At 47.1% G+C, this 17,084-nt stretch overlaps 2 protein-coding genes across 67 annotated transcripts in view; one reads left to right on the forward strand and one right to left on the reverse strand.

Moving 5' to 3' along the window:
- The window catches only part of LOC126984783 (zinc finger protein OZF-like), a 188,142-nt gene that overhangs the window by 112,150 nt on the left and 58,908 nt on the right, over positions 1 to 17,084 (reverse strand). For 6 of the 17 annotated variants that reach the window (XR_007737749.1, XR_007737753.1, XR_007737751.1 and 3 more), the window contains one exon: positions 16,666 to 16,772. The exons of 10 other annotated variants lie outside the window; for them this stretch is intronic. Coding sequence is in view for 1 of the 7 variants with exons in the window: in XM_050838887.1 (XP_050694844.1) it covers positions 16,764 to 16,772 (9 nt within the window). In the remaining 6 variants the exon portion in view is untranslated. Of the gene's footprint in view, positions 1 to 16,461; positions 16,483 to 16,665; positions 16,773 to 17,084 lie in introns of those variants that run through there. One more of the 17 variants, XM_050838887.1, reaches the window with a different exon arrangement.
- Positions 1 to 17,084, forward strand: part of LOC126984775 (uncharacterized) — a 59,462-nt gene that overhangs the window by 27,366 nt on the left and 15,012 nt on the right. For 6 of the 50 annotated variants that reach the window (XR_007737724.1, XR_007737722.1, XR_007737713.1 and 3 more), the window contains exon 2: positions 15,902 to 15,963. The exons of 20 other annotated variants lie outside the window; for them this stretch is intronic. Coding sequence is in view for 7 of the 30 variants with exons in the window: in XM_050838846.1 (XP_050694803.1) it covers positions 12,397 to 12,455; positions 13,450 to 14,241; positions 14,440 to 14,659 (1,071 nt within the window). In the remaining 23 variants the exon portion in view is untranslated. Of the gene's footprint in view, positions 1 to 10,991; positions 12,753 to 13,449; positions 14,242 to 14,439; positions 16,307 to 17,084 lie in introns of those variants that run through there. 24 more of the 50 variants (XR_007737685.1, XR_007737686.1, XR_007737687.1 and 21 more) reach the window with 17 other exon arrangements.

Consider the following 17,084-nt stretch of genomic DNA (forward strand, 5'->3'; position numbering starts at 1 on the left):
TCACCAGATTCAGAGGGACCTGTGCTGGGAACATATTAGCTCTGGTATTCACTGATGATGACACAACGTTGAGGGACTTAGAGATAACAAGCCCACTTGGGAAGAGTGACCACGGATGTGTTAGTTGTAAATGTGATATAGAATCACAGGACAGGAAGTGCAAAAGTAAAATTTATCTTTATGAAAAAGCGGATTTTGATCAATTAAAAGGACTGTTATCAATTGATTGGGACGTATACCTTGATACTCACGACATACATGAAATGTGGAGGAGATTTAAGCCGAAGTTACTAGAGGCTGTCAAAGTGTGTATTCCTCAAAGGGAATTCAGAGGTAAAGATACACTCAGGAAGAGGACAAATAAAGGCTTGGAAATAAACAGAAGACTGTGGCCAAAGATCAAGAAGAAAAAACGATATTGGAATAGATTGAGAAGAATGCAGGATGGTGGCATACATGGGTCAAGTGAATATATACAAATGCAAGAGGATTACCGGAGATTAAGTAATCAAGTTACAAAGGAGACTATAAATGCTATTAAGGACACCGAGAAGACCATTGCTCAGAATGTCCAAACAAACCCTAAGATATTCTGGAAGTGCGTACAGTCAAAGACTAAGTCATCAGTGGGCGAATGTGACCTTTATACGAATACTGAAAAAACAGCCAAAACACAAAGCGACGAACAAAAAAGTGAGGGTGCTGGCGAACTTCTATAGTACTGTTTTTACCGAGGAACCTGATGGGATGACACCCAACGTTGATATTAAGAATGTTCCTCCCTTACCAGTCATAGAATTTACATGTGATGCTATAGAAAGAGTGATCGATAAAATGCAACGTCATAAGTCTCCAGGCCCAGAGGGGTTGCACCCACGGGTGATAAAAGAGGTGAAGGGAATAATTTCCCCGCCACTCAGGAAGATATTCATGTTGTCGCTGCAGAGCAATGAGTTACCTGAAGACTGGAAAATCACGAACATCACACTGATCTATAAGAAGGGCGACAGAAATGAACCAGGTAATTACAGACCTGTGAGTTTGACCTGTGTCATATGAAAAATAATGGAAACCATAATGAGAAAATTTTTTAGAGCATTTGAAGAATTATCAACTACTCAGAAGAAAACAATACGGATTCATGACGGGCAGATCAACGGTGCTGCAGCTTATTACCGTGCTAGACAAATGGACGCAGTATCTGGATGAAGGTAGCGCTGTGGATGTTGCATATTGCCATTTTGCTAAAGCATTTAATAAAGTTCCACATTGGAGATTAACTGAGAAAATAAAAAGTTATAACATCAGGGGCAACATTTTAAACTGGATAGCAGCATTCTTGACAGAGAGAAAACACAGAGTTATAGTAAATGGAGAAGAATCAGACTGGCAAATGGTTACTAGTGGAGTGCCCCAAGGCTCAGTGCTTGGACCACTGTTGTTCATTATGTACATAAATGATCTACCAGATGTAGTACTCAACAGCGAATTATTTTTGTACGCTGACGATACAAAGGTCTTCAGACAAACTGGTAAGAGAGAGGACTGTGTTAGACTGCAGGAAGATCTCTACAGGAAGCAACATTGGTCGGAGAAGGGGTTGTTGGAGTTCCACCCTGAAAAGTGCAGTGCTATGAGGTTAGGAACATCAAATGGCTGTTCGTCGACAATTTTTTTTTTTTTTTTTTTTTTTTTTTACAGCAAAGGAGACAGCTCAAGGGCACAAAAAAGTAAACATTAATAAAAAAAAAAGCCCGCTACTCGCTGCTCCTAAAAAGAATCCAAAGAGGTGGCCGAAAGATAAGTCAGTTTCGGGAGGAGAGGTGTCCTGATACCCTCCTCTTGAAAGAGTTCAAGTCGTAGGCAGGAGGAAATACAGATGAAGGAAGATTGTTCCAGAGTTTACCAGCGTGAGGGATGAAAGAGTGAAGATGCTGGTTAACTCTTGCATAAGGGGTTTGGACAGTATAGGGATGAGCATGAGTAGAAAGTCGAGTGCAGCGGGGCCGCGGGAGGGGGGGAGGCATGCAGTTAGCAAGTTCAGAAGAGCAGTCAGCGTGGAAATATCGATAGAAGATAGAAAGAGAGGCAACATTGCGGCGGAATTTAAGAGGTAGAAGACTATCAGTATGAGGAGGAGAGCTGATGAGACGAAGAGCCTTTGCCTCCACTCTGTCCAGAAGAGCTGTGTGAGTGGAGCCCCCCCACACATGAGATGCATACTCCATACGAGGGCGGACAAGGCCCCTGTATATGGACAGCAACTGTGCAGGGAGAAGAACTGGCGGAGACGGTACAGAACGCCCAGCCTCGAGGAAGCTGATTTAGTAAGAGATGAGATATGAAGTTTCCAGTTGAGATTTTGAGTTAAGGATAGACCGAGGATGTTTAGTGTTGAGGAAGGTGATAGCTGGGTGTTGTCAAAGAATAGGGGATAGTTGTTTGGAAGATTGTGTCGAGTGGATAGGTGGAGAAACTGTGTTTTGAGGCGTTGAAGGACACCAGGTTCTTCTTGCCCCAATCGGAAATAATAGTAAGGTCTGAGGCTAAGCGTTCTGCAGCCTCCAGCCTTGAGTCGTTAAGTTCCTGAAGGGTGGGTCTTCTATTAAAAGAAGTTGAATAATGCAGAGTGGAATCATCGGCGTAGGAATGGATAGGACAGTTCGTTTTGGAAAGAAGATCATCAATGAACAACAGAAAAGAGTGGGAGATAGGACAGAACCCTGTGGGACACCACTGTTAATAGATTTAGGGAAGAACAGTGACCGTCTACCACGGCAGAAATAGAACGGTCAGAAAGGAAACTGGAGATAAAGGTACAGAGAGAAGGATAGAAACCGTAGGAGGGTAGTTTAGAAAGCAAAGATTTGTGCCAGACCCTATCAAAAACTTTTGATATGTCCAGCGCAATAGCAAAAGTTTCACCGAAACGGCTAAGAGAGGATGACCAAGAGTCAGTTAAGAAGGCTAGGAGATCACCAGTAGAACGCCCCTTGCGGAACCCATACTGGCGATCAGATAGAAGGTCAGAAGTGGAAAGGTGCTTTTGAATCTTACGGTTAAGGATTGATTCAAAAGCTTTAGATAGACAAGAAAGTAAAGCAATAGGACGGTAGTTTGAGGGATTGGAGCGGTCACCCTTCTTAGGTACAGGCTGTGTGAAGGCATACTTCCAGCAAGAAGGAAAGGTAGATGTTGACAGGCAGAGGCGAAAGAGTTTGACCAGGCAGGGTGACAGCACGGAGGCACAGTTTTTAAGGACAATAGGAGGCACTCCATCAGGTCCATAAGCCTTCTGAGGATTGAGGCCAGAGAGGGCATAGAAAACATCATTTTGAAGAATCTTTATAACAGGCATAAAGGAGTCAGAGGGGGGATGAGTAGGAGGAATATGCCCAGAATCGTCCAGAGTGGAGTTTTTAGAAAAAGTTTGAGAGAAGAGTTCAGCCTTAGAGATAGATGAGACGGCAGTGTTGCCGTCAGGACTGAGGAGTGGAGGGAAAGATGAAGAAGTGAAGTTGGAGGAGATGTTTTTGGCTAGATGCCAGAAGTCACGGGAAGAGTTAGAGAAAGCAAGGTTTTGACATTTTCTATTAATGAAAGAATTTTTGGTTAGTCGGAGAATAGATATGGCACGATTTCGGGCAGATTGGGACCTCTTCTTTGGCAACGACGCCCTCTACGCCCGTGATGGGATACACTTGATGTTCAAGGGTGTTAAGGCTCTCTCAGACTCCCTTGAGCGAGCATTTGGTACCCTGAGGGATTTTTTGGTATAGGCGAGGGGGGGAGGAGTAATGGAAGAGGACATCTAGCTCATAATATAACCAGGCAGCTTAGAAGTAATTATAGGGGAGTAACAGAGGGCGGGCTAAGAATCTTCTATACTAACAGCAGGAGCCTCAGAAACAAGATAGACTTACTAAGGGGTGAAGCTTGTTCAGAAAATTTTGACATAATAGCAATTACTGAGACATGAATAGACACTGCCAATAGAAATTTTAGATCAGAATTTGAAATAACGGGTTATCAGATGTTTCACAAAGACAGAAGGGGCAGAATGGGAGGCAGAGTTGCGCTATATGTTAAAGACTCACTTAAATGTTTAGTTGACAATTCAGTCAAAACTAACATGGATTCAGAATCAGTTTGGGTGGACGTTTACAAAGGGAAAGAAAAACTAACTCTAGGAGGCCACCCAGCCTTAACAGGCAGGACACGAGTATATTACTACAGGAGATTGGCAGGGCGATTAGGAGTAGAAATGTCTGCGTAATGGGGGACTTTAATTATAGGAATATAGACTGGGAAGACCTAGTGGGTGACCTGGAAGGCGAGGACTTTCTTGAAGTTATACAAGATAATTTCCTTAAGCAGGTAGTTACTGAGCCTACCAGAGGAGATAACATATTAGACTTAGTCCTAACCAATAATGGGAACTTGCTACGTGAGTTGGAAGTGGGCGGAGAGTTAGGAAATAGTGACCACAGAACGATTCGTTTTAGCTTAGACTGGGCGGTAACCCGCGAACCAAACCCAGTGTTAGTGCCAGATTTCAGAAGAGCAAATTACGAGGGGCTTCGAAGACATCTTGAAGGGGTAAACTGGGATAATTTAGGGATTCATGAGGGCCAGAACTGCGGATTGGAGAGCCAGGAGAACCAGGTAGAAATGTCTTACAATAATTTAGTTAGAGTAATAGTAGAGGGGCAAGGACAGCATATACCACAGCGAATACTTAGAAAAGAAAACATTGACATGATCGAGGTTTATAAATGGATGAAGGGCTTTAATAAGGGAGACATTCAAAAGGTTTTGTTGGTAAAAGAACCGGGTAGGACACGAAGTAATGGGTTTAAACTGGATAAATTCAGATTCAACAGGGACACAGGCAAAAATTGGTTTACAAACAGGGTGCTGGATGAGTGGAATAGGCTTAGCAGTCACGTGGTGAGTGCCAATACAATTGTCACATTCAAAAATAGACTAGATAAATTCATGGACAGCGATATTAGGTGGGGTTAGATACACGGGAGCTTAGGGTCAAAGGAGCTGCCTCTACAGAATGGACATCAACTTGCTAGAATCAGTTCAGAGGAGGATGACCAAGATGATTCAGGGGCTGAGGAACCTCCCATATCAAAATAGGCTGAAACATCTAAACTTACATTCACTAGAGAGCTGAAGAGTGCGGGGAGATCTGATAGAAGTATTCAAATGGGTCAAGGGTTACAACAAAGGCGATATAAGTAAAGTACTGAGAATTAGCCAGCAGGATAGAACTCGCAGTAATGGATTTAAATTAGAAAAGTATAGATTTAGGAGATATAGGCAAGCATTGGTTTAGTAATAGGGTGGTGGGGGAATGGAATAGACTCAGCAATCACATAGTTAGTGCAGGGACGATAGCTTGTTTTAAGAGTAGACTGGATAGCTACATGGACGAGGACGACAGGTGGCAGTGAGGTGTGGGTGCAGTAGGGTGACGGGGTACTGGATGCGTGCCTAGTACCGCCGGTATAACGAGGATCAAGCCTCTACCTGTAACCCCTGTAACTACACCTCACCCATCGTGAGTAGTGGGGGGGATTCTGGAGCTGCCCTGTGTAGGCCACCCGGCCTCTTGCAGTTTCCCTATGTTCTTATGTTCTTATGAGTGGAGGGCGGCCTGTCTTGTGCAGGACAGCTTACCTAGGGTTGCCATATATGAACTATCAAAATTCCGGACACCTTCACTAACACCTGATTATGGTCCTGATATGATACTAGAAAACATGTAAATTAATTAAAGGAAACTTAACTTATTTACCTTTGCATATGGCTGATAATCTTGAATTCCGTTTCTCCACTTAGTGTTCTTGTTGTTGGCGCCTTAATTTAATTCTCCTATCCATGAGTCAATATTGCGACCAATGGCAACTTAATTTTTCTCAATTGTATCTTTCAAACATGATAATGGCTCATATGTGACTGTAAGTCAGTAATGCCTTTATGTGCCAGTGAGACAAATGTTCCTGGTTTACACACCAAACACTCGCTTCCCACTCATCCCTGCCTTTTTTGAAGCACGGGAGTTTGTTCTGCATCTCTGCAGTGAATTTACACTTTCGTTTGGGCATCTCGACAAGAACAAGTAATAGTTGTAATGACGAGGTCACAAGGCCGCAAACAGTAATCCAAACTGACCCCTATCAGAGCTGGTGAAGACTGGGCGCAAGCGCGACGTCAAGAGAGGCGGTGTTGGGAAGGCTGCGAGCACCGTCTTCATACAGGACCCGTACACGTCAGAGTCTTGACCGCAACCAACCCAACGCAGCTGCCCCTCGGACTCGGTGACCCTCTCTCCCATCATTTCAACACAAGGAAATCTAATAAATGTTATTTTTTAACATTTAGTAATGATAGAAGGTGAAATTCCGGACATTTGTGGGATTTTAAAAAATACCCCCGGACGCAGATTTCGTTATCTGATTTCCGGATGTGTCCGGGTAAATCCGGACGCAAAGCTTACCCCTACTCTGCTGCTGAGAAGGAAAGAGACTTAACTTCGGCGGGTGGGTGGTGTGTTGTCCCTGGCAGTGTTGGGGCTGAGGGTGTCGCTGGCCAGCAGGTCCCCAGCGCTGGCCCGTGGGTGTGGAGCCTTCGTCGTCTTCTTCTTCTGGGGTGTTTTAGGGGGCTGGTTGGGCAGGGCCAGAAGGGATGCGGCGTGTGCTCTCTTGCTCTTGCTGTACAGGTGACCCGTTGGAGAGTCAGGCCTTCGCATCGACACAACCTGTAAAAATAAAACAACACAAGCAGTATCCATTACACATCTTCCAATTCCCTATTCCTTGCACACCACATCTTTTCCAGAAAACTCTTCATGGCTTCTATAATTCTATCATTTGCTTCATCACTCAGTCCCAGCAGCAGCAGCATCCATTCCCTCTCTGTCCTTGCAATCCTCCCATTCACATCCCAGCCCATCTCACTCAGTGCCACCCTCATCATCTCCGTCCTTTCTCTCCGGTACCTCCCACACACCAGTATCACATGCACGACAGTTTCATCCACACCCCTGTCACACATCTGACACACTTTGCTGCGGGACTCAGACCACCTGTAATTTCTTGCATTCACATTCATACACTGCGCTCGAGCTTGGAAGAGAAGATCACCACCCAGGCTTCCATCATACCAGCTGACACACTGCGGGGCTTCCTTTTCCCTGTACCACTCCAAAGTAGTCTTTCGCTCCATCGCATGCTTCCACCTCCTCAGACCGTCACCTTTCACTGCACTGTCTATCTCTCTCTTCCACTTTCTCGCATCCCATTCTAGACCCTCACTATTTCTGTCAGTCACCTTCCATTCAAAGAAACGCCTCCCTTCCTCTCTGCTCACCCACCTGACTCGCATACCACTGTCACCAACCATTCTCATGTAGTTCTTAATCCATTTGCTCTCATGCACACTCCACAAGTAAACCTTCCGTGCCAGCCTCGCGTCATCCATTCGTTCCAGTCTGACTTTGTATCTAAGGGTAGCCTTCCTAAATCTTTCCCTAAAGGTGCTCCACCCCATATATCACCCCTCAAAGCTTCCACCGCCGCATACCTTGGTGCATTCAAAGCTAACCTGTCACCTGGCAGCGTTGCCAACTGGAACTTTATAATTCCGCTACACACACGAGCCTCAAACGCGCTACATTGGACCACAAACGATACAACTTGTAAATATATTTCCACATCAGACGAAATAATGTTATCTGCTGGTTACTGTATAGCCAGGTACCCAAGGCAACACGGTATTATTGTAGGAGTACACCAGTCTAGAGATGGCTTTTCTTACCCTGACCATTAGAAAGAGCTCCGCATTCTGAGTAAATTCATCCCCATAAACACCCCTCGGAAATCATTTATAACGGAGGGAGGGAGGCCGTTAGGTTAGGTTAGTTTTAGGTTAGGTTAGTGTTAGGTTAGGTTAGTTTTAGGTTAGGTTAGGTTAGGTTAGTTTTAGGTTAGGTTAGGTTAGGTTAGGTTAGGTTTAGGTTAGGTTAGGTTAGTGTTAGGTTAGTGTTAGGTTAGGTTAGTTTTAGGTTATGTTAGGGTTATGTTTAGTTCAAATGCACCTGTGTGGACGAAACTAGTTTTTTCTGGTAGATTTCGGTCTGTTTTGAATGAATGTGCTCTAAATTTTTTATCGCAAATCATTAGTCTCTTGGTTGGAAGGGGGGGGGTAAAAAAAAAACACGTGATTTGCGATAGAAATGACACGCATATTCATTCAAAACAGGCCGAAAACTACCGAAAAAAACTAGTTTCGTTCGGAAATGCGAGACTGGTGAAGTGCTACAAATTTACCGGCAACACGAATCTGGCAGTGCAGTGCATTATACGGGTATAAGGGTACGTAAGGTTGGGGGGGTCGTCATTTCCTGCGTACAATACACACACATGTTTTGGCAGCACAATGCCTTACACGGGTGTGTGTCATAGGTAAGGTTGGGGCGGAATTATGGGCAAGACAGACGGCCCCTGACCACAGGAAGGCCCCATGACGGCAACACACCTGCCCTGACGGCCCCATGCACACGCCTGCCCTGGCAGCCCCACACCTGCCCTGATGGCCCCACACCTGCCCTGACGGCCCCAATCCTGCCCTGATGGCCCCACACCTGCCCTGATGGCCCCACACCTGCCCTGATGGCCCTACACCTGCCCTGATGGCCCCACACCTGCCCTGACGGCCCCAATCCTGCCCTGATGGCCCCACACCTGCCCTGATGGCCCCACACCTGCCCTGATGGCCCCAATCCTGCCCTGATGGCCCCACACCTGCCCTGATGGCCCTACACCTGCCCTGATGGCCCCACACCTGCCCTGACGGCCCCAATCCTGCCCTGATGGCCCCACACCTGCCCTGATGGCCCCACACCTGCCCTGATGGCCCCACACCTGCCCTGACGGCCCCAATCCTGCCCTGATGGCCCCACACCTGCCCTGACGATCACACCTGCCCTGATGGCCCCACACTTGCCCTGATGGCCCCACACCTGCCCTGACGATCACACACCTGCCCTGATGTCCCCACACTTCCCCTGATGGCCCCACACTTCCCCTGATGTCCCCACACCTGCCCTGACGGCCCCACACCTGCCCTGACGATTGCACACTTGCCCTGACGATCGTATACTTGCCCTGACGATTGTATACTTGCCCTGATGGCCCCACACCTGCCCTGACGATCTCACACCTGCCGTGATGGCCCCACACCTAGCTGCCCTGACGATCGCACACTTGCCCTGATGGCCCAACACCTGCCCTGACAGTCCCACACCTGCCATGACGGCCCCACACCTGCCCTGATGCCCCCACACCTGCGCTGACGATCGCACACCTGCCCCGATGGCCCCACACCTGCCATGACCGCCCAACACGTACCTGCCCTGACAGTCACACACCTGCCATGACGGCCCCACACCTGCCTGGACAGTCCCACACCTGCCATGACGGCCCTACACGGCCACACCTGCCCTCACGATCGCACACTTGCCCTGACGGCCCAACACCTGCCCTGACAGTTCCACACCTGCCGTGACGGCCCAACACCTGCCCTGACAGTCCCACACCTGCCGTGACGGCCCAACACCTGCCCTGACAGTCCCACACCTGCCATGACGGCCCCACACCTGCCCTGACTGTCCCACACCTGCCATGACGGCCCAACACCTGCCCTGACAGTCCCACACCTGCCATGATGGCCCCACACCTGCCCTGACTGTCCCACACCTGCCATGACGGCCCAATACCTGCCCTGACAGTCCCACACCTGCCATGACGGCCCCACACCTGCCATGACAGTCCCACACCTGCCGTGACGGCCCAACACCTGCCCTGGCAGTCCCACACCTGCCGTGACGGCCCAACACCTGGTCTGACAGTCCCACGCCTCCCCTGACAGTCCCACACCTGCCATGATGGCCCAACACCTGCCCTGACAGTCCCACACCTGCCATGATGGCCCCACACCTGCCATGACAGTCCCACACCTGCCATGATCGCTCACCACCTGCCATGATGGCCCAACACCTGCTCTAACAGTCCCACACCAGCAATGATGGCCCCACACCTGCCATGACAATCGCGCGCACCTGCCCTGACAACCTCGATCACACCTGCCCTGACAGTCCCACACCTGCCATGACGGCCCATACCTGCCCTGACGATCCCACACTTGCCCTGACCGACAGCCCCACACCTGCCTTGACAGTCCCACACCTGCCCTGACAGTCCCACACCTGCCTTGACAGCCCCACACCTGCCGTGATGTACGGCCCCACACCTGCCTTGACAACCCCACACCTGCATTGACGTATGGCCCCACATCTGCCCTCACAGTCCCACACCTGCCATGACGCCCCACACCTGCCGTACCGATCCAACACCTCCCATGATGGGCCCACACCTACCGTGACGACCCCAAACCTGCACTGATGACACAACACCAGCCCTGACACACCCACACTTGCCTTGATGAGACCACACCTGCCCTGACAGCCCCAAACCTGCTCTGACAATCCCACACCTGCTTTGAAAGCCCCACACCTGCCCTGACGATCCAACACCTTCCATGATGGCCCCACACCTACCCTGACGACCCCAAACCTGCACTGATGACACCACACCTGCCCTGACAGCCCCACACCTGGCCTGACAATCCCACACCTACCCTGACATCCTCACCCCTGCCCTGAAAGCCCCACACCTGCCATGACAGCCCCACACCTGTCCTGACAATAATCCTTGATGGGCCCACACCTGCCCTGCCAACCCTACACCTGCTCTGATGACCCCACACCTGTACTGATGACCCCACATATCATTGCCCTATTTCGTGACAATCTATCGTCTGGTGCAGTGGTTCCCAATCTGGGGGGCATGCCTCCTTGGGGGGCGCGAGCTAGGTAAAGAGAGGGCGTGATTCCATCTGCCAAAAATTGCAGTTTTGCAAGAAATAAACACACACACAGGAAGGAGTAACAAATGATGTGGGGCGTGAGGATTTCTTATAAATCAATAGGGGGCATCATGTGAAAAGTTTGGGAGCCACTGGTCTAGTGTCTTTATTTCCTTGGCATTGGCTTATGTGTCTCTATTCAGGGGAAGGGACAGTTAGTTCACGTATTATTTCCCCATTTCGTAACATAATCTATCACCTTGCGTCCATTTCTTTCCCAGTAGTTCTTTGTATTTTTCCAGCAGTTTGTCATTTTCTTTTCTGTTCCTGTCCAAGAGATTTTCCCATAATTCAGAGGAAGGAGGAAGCACGCTGGTCTGTTGTGTTTCATCTCGTAATGTCCTTTTCGTAATTTCCAGCAGCAGCTTCCAATTATGTTTTCACTTTGTGTCAATTTGTATCTTCCAGAGGTTTGCGATTATGCTGTTACTTACTGTCTGGAAATGCTGCCTTCGTTGTGAGGATGGAAGAAGTAGCTACATATTATCCTCTGTATTAGTATAGCTACACACTATTATTCCATGATGTAATCTATTGCAATGTATCTTTTTGTACTTTCCAGCAGCCTGCAATCATGCCTTTCCTTCCTGTATTAATTGTGAGGATGGAAGAAGTAGCTACATATCATCCTCTGTATATACTATATTAGAAGTAGCTACACTATTATCCCATATTGTAATCTATTGCAATGTATCTTTTTGTACTTTCCAGCAGCCTGCAATCATGCCCTTCCTTCCTGTCTTGATCTTCCAACACTCAGTTCTAAGCACACAAGCACATGTTATCTTATTCCACCCCTTTGTTCTTACTCCCTTCCTCAGTATCTAACCTTTCCTTGTTGGTTTCCATGAATAAGTTTTTTCCTTATTGAGTATGTCTTCCTAATGTAACTGTTGGTCTATGTTTTTTGTGGTGGTGGCTGAGTGGTCAGCGTGCCAGCCTCGCATTCGGTGCGTTGTCCATGATGTGGGTTCGAATCCGCCGCTAACCACCTGGGATTTTTCAGTCACTGCCAAGTGGCCTAAGACTACCCACATGCTGTCCTGAAGACCACCTATCAACCCAGACTCTAAAAGAAGCTCTGCAGCACAAGTGGAATCAAGAATGAGCTCCGGGGGGCAGCATGAGCCAATAATAATAATGGCGCCACTATAAACAATTGCCTGCGCCATGACGGGCTAGGGCCAACCATCAGGCTCATATGGATTAGCCTACCGGCGCTGTAGGCCACATGTAAAAAAAAATAAAAAAAATAAAAAAAATCAAAATGCTATGTATATATATTTCTTAACCCGTCCGCTGCAATTGGCACGGATTTTGCCTTCACTGGTAGCCTGGTAACATAATTATACTCCCAGGCCTTTCTCTGCCTCTGTGGTGGATAGTGGAGTGTTTCCCATGTGGTACTGGTGTGCTGGATATCCCTTCACTGGTAGCCTGGTAACATACACTCCCAGGTCTTTCTCTGCCTCTGTGGTGGATAGTGGAGTGTTTCCCATGTGGTATTGGTGTGCTGGATATCCCTTCACTGGTAGCCTGGTAACATACACTCTCAGGTCTTTCCCTGCCTCTGTGGTGGATAGTGGAGTGTTTCCCATGTGGTATTGGTGTGCTGGATATCCCTTCACTGGTAGCCTGGTAACATACACTCCCAGGCCTTTCTCTGCCTCTGTGGTGGATAGTGGAGTGTTTCCCATGTGGTATTGGTGTGCTGGATATCCCTTCACTGGTAGCCTGGTAACATACACTCCCAGGTCTTTCCCTGCCTCTGTGGTGGATAGTGGAGTGTTTCCCATGTGGTATTGGTGTGCTGGATATCCCTTCACTGGTAGCCTGGTAACATACACTCCCAGGCCTTTCTCTGCCTCTGTGGTGGATAGTGGAGTGTTTCCCATGTGGTATTGGTGTGCTGGATATCCCTTCACTGGTAGCCTGGTAACATCAACTCCAAGGTCTTTCTCTGCCTTTGTGGTGGATAGTGAAGTGTTTCCCATGTGGTATCGGTGTGCTGGATATCCCTTCACTGGTAGCCTGGTAACATATACTCCCAGGCCTTTCTCTGCCTCTGTGGTGGATAGTTGAGTGTTTCCCATGTGGTATTATGTAGTGTGCTGGATATCCCTTCACTGGTAGCCTGGTACCATACACTCCAAGGTCTTTCTCTGCCTCTGTGGTGGATAGTGGAGTGTTTCCCATGTGGTATTGGTGTGCTGGCTATCCCTTCACTGGTAGCTTGGTAACATACACTCCCAGGTGTTTATCTGCCTCTGTGGTGGATAGTGGAGTGTTTCCCATGTGGTATTGGTGTGCTGGATATCCCTTCACTGGTAGCCTGGTAACATACACTCCCAGGTCTTTCTCTGCCTCTGTGGTGGATATTGGCGTGTTTCCCATGTGGTATTGGTGTGCTGGATATCCCTTCAGTGGTAGCCTGGTAACATACACTCCCAGGTCTTTCTCTGCCTCTGTGGTGGATAGTGGAGTGTTTCCCATGTGGTATTGGTGTGCTGGATATCCCTTCAGTGGTAGCCTGGTAACATACACTCCCAGGTCTTTCTCTGCCTCTGTGGTGGATAGTGGAGTGTTTCCTATGTGGTATTGGTGTGCTGGATATCCCTTCAGTGGTAGCCTGGTAACATACACTCCCAGGTGTTTCTCTGCCTCTGTGGTGGATAGTGGAGTGTTTCCCATGTGGTATTGGTGTGCTGGATATCCCTTCACTGGTAGCCTGGTAAAATACACTTCCAGGTCTTTCTCTGCCTCTGTGGTGGATATTGGCGTGTTTCCCATGTGGTATTGGTGTGCTGGATATCCCTTCAGTGGTAGTCTGGTAACATACACTCCCAGGTCTTTCCCTGCCTCTGTGGTGGATAGTGGAGTGTTTCCCATATGGTATTGGTGTGCTGGATATCCCTTCAGTGGTAGCCTGGTAACATACACTCCCAGGTCTTTCTCTGCCTCAGTGGTGGATAGTGAAGTGTTTCCCATGTGGTATTGGTGTGCTGGATATCCCTTCACTGGTAGCCTGGTCACATACACTCCCAGGTCTTTCTCTGCCTCTGTGGTGGACAGTGGAGTGTTTCCCATGTGGTATTGGTGTGCTGGATATTCCTTCACTGGTTGCCTGGTAACATACACTCCCAGGTCTTTCTCTGCCTCTGTGGTGGATAGTGGAGTGTTTCCCATGTGGTATTGGTGTGCTGGATATCCCTTCACTGGTAGCCTGGTAACATACACTCCCAGGTCTTTCTCTGCCTCTGTGGTGGATAGTGGAGTGTTACCCATGTGGTATTGGTGTGCTGGATATCCCTTCACTGGTAGCCTGGTAACATACACTCCCAGGTCTTTCTCTGCCTCTGTGGTGGATAGTGGAATGTTTCCCATGTGGTATTGATGTGTTGGATATCCCTTCACTGGTAGCCTGGTAACATACACTCCCAGGTCTTTCTCTGCCTCTGTGGTGGATAGTGGAGTGTTTCCCATGTGGTACTGGTGTGCTGGATATCCCCTCCCAAGGTGCAGGACTTTACATTTTTCATCATTGCATTGTAGCAGCCACTTTTTGTTCCACTCCTATATCTTTTTGATGTCTTCTTGTAGGAAATCCACAGTCAAGAGGTTAAAAATAGGCCTTTCTGACAAACTGTTGCAATTTTTATAACACTCTTACTTCCCTTATAAGATTATATTACGTTGTTTGTCTGTCCACAACACAAGTCCTACAGCAATACTTCCTCTCTGCAACACAAGTCCTACAGCAATACTTCCTCTCCACATCACAAGTCCTACAGCAATACTTCCTCTCCACAACACAAGTCCTACAGCAATACTTCCTCTCTACAACACAAGTCCTACAGCAATACTTCCTCTCTGCAACACAAGTCCTACAGCAATACTTCCTCTCCACAACACAAGTCTTATAGCAATACTTCCTCTCCACAACACAAGTCCTACAGCAATACTTCCTCTCCACAACACAAGGCCTACAGCAATACTTCCTCTCCACAACACAAGTCCTACAGCAATACTTCCTCTCTGCAACACAAGTCCTACAGCAATATTTCCTCTCCACAACACAAGTCCTACAGCAATACTTCCTCTCCACAACACAAGTCCTACAGCAATACTTCCTCTCCACAACACAAGTCCTACAGCAATACTTCCTCTCCACAACACAAGTCCTACAGCAATACTTCCTCTCCACAACACAAGTCCTACAGCAATACTTCCTCTCCACAACACAAGTCCTACAACAATACAAGGATCGTAATGTTACGTCTACGTAAAGATGAGAAATAAGCAAACAGTGAGTGCTGGGCTGACGTAACCTTGCCTCGACGTACAGAGATCAAAGTGTGAATTGAAGTTACTTATACAAACATCTCGTAAGTAAGGTTGACAAATTATATTCCATCAGTTTAAATGACATAATCTTCCCTATACATACAGATCAAGGTAACATATGAAATGAAATGAGGTTATTTATACAAACATCTCGTAGGTAAGGTTGGCGTAACTTATATTTTGCTAGTTTAAATGACATAATCTTCTCTATACGTACAGGTCAAAGTAACATACGACATACGAGTTAATTGAGGTTACTTATACAAACATCTCAAAGGTAAGGTTGGTGTACCTTATATTTTGCTAGTTTAAAGGATGTAATCTTCACTATACATAGAGATCACAGTAACATATGACATATGAAATGAATTGAGGTTACTTATACAAACATACCAGTGAATTGAGGTTACTTATACAAATATCTCAAAGGTAAGGTTGGCGTAACTTATATTTTGCTAGTTTAAAGGATATAATCTTCCCTATACATACAGAGATCACAGTAACATATGACAAATAAAATGAATTGTGGTTACTTATAAAAACATACCAGTGAATTGAGGTTACTTATACAAACATACCAGTGAATTGAGGTTACTTATACAAACATACCAGTGAATTGAGGTTACTTATACAAACATCTCACAGGTTAAGGTTGACATAACTTATATATCGTTAGTTTAAGAGACGTAATCTTGCCTATACGTACAGAGTTCAAAATAACATATCTCGAGGGTAGGGTTCACGTAACTTGTATTTCATTAGTTTAAGGTTACGTATACTTACAATAACGTTGTAAAGAGGGAAAGAATAAAGGAAAGAAAGAAGGTGTGTTGAAAGGTCATCTTATCACCTACAAACACCTAGAGACAAACATTGGGGTGAGGGAGGGAGGGAAGGGTAGCGCACACACACACACACACACACACACACACACACACACACACACACACACACACAAATGAAATTATAAACACCAACCCACATATCCCAATCAAACACCTCCACACTAAACATCCTTTTTCGACCGTCCATGTTGAGAGAGGTGGAGGAGGAGACGAGAGTAGACGTGGAGCCGCCAGCGATGGAGTTGGCGGCTGTTCCTCCGTCCTTCCTTGGTGACTGCGGCGGGTGACTTCTTGGCTAGGGTAAGGGATGATAGGTTAAGTTAGGAGATGTTAGGTAAGGCTAGGTGAGGTTAAGTTAGGGGAGGTCATGTAGTTTTATCTTTTAGAGTTCAAGGGCAATAAAGCAAAAAAGGCATAAAAAACACTAGGTCCTGCCCCTGACCAGAGAGAAGGAAAAATGACAACGGAGCATAATTACCAGTGAGGGGGCGAGTCTCTCAAACTTGTCGCCCACCATCCAGTGATTGTACCTGGCGAACAGCATCATGAGGGCCAGGACCAGGTTGGCAAACTGCTTCACACGCTCTGAAAGACACAGAAACTGCTCAGCAAGGACTGTAGGCGGGCATCCTCAACACTTCCCCTCACATCAACTCTTTCCAAAGGCCAAGAAAAGGTATCAATTGCATTCTAATGATGTGAAGTAATCCAGCTTTCCAGACAGACAACAGATCAAAAATAGACAAACTATGTAGAGGAAGCATTAGTTTGAGAAGGCTATAAGAAAATCCAGCTTTCCAGACAGAGCAACAGATCAAAAATAGACAAACTATGTAGAGGAAGCATTAGTTTGAGAAGGCTATAAGAAAATCCAGCTTTCCAGACAGACAACAGATC

Source organism: Eriocheir sinensis, chromosome 57 (genome assembly GCF_024679095.1).
Source record: "Eriocheir sinensis breed Jianghai 21 chromosome 57, ASM2467909v1, whole genome shotgun sequence".
NCBI lineage: Eukaryota > Metazoa > Arthropoda > Malacostraca > Decapoda > Varunidae > Eriocheir > Eriocheir sinensis.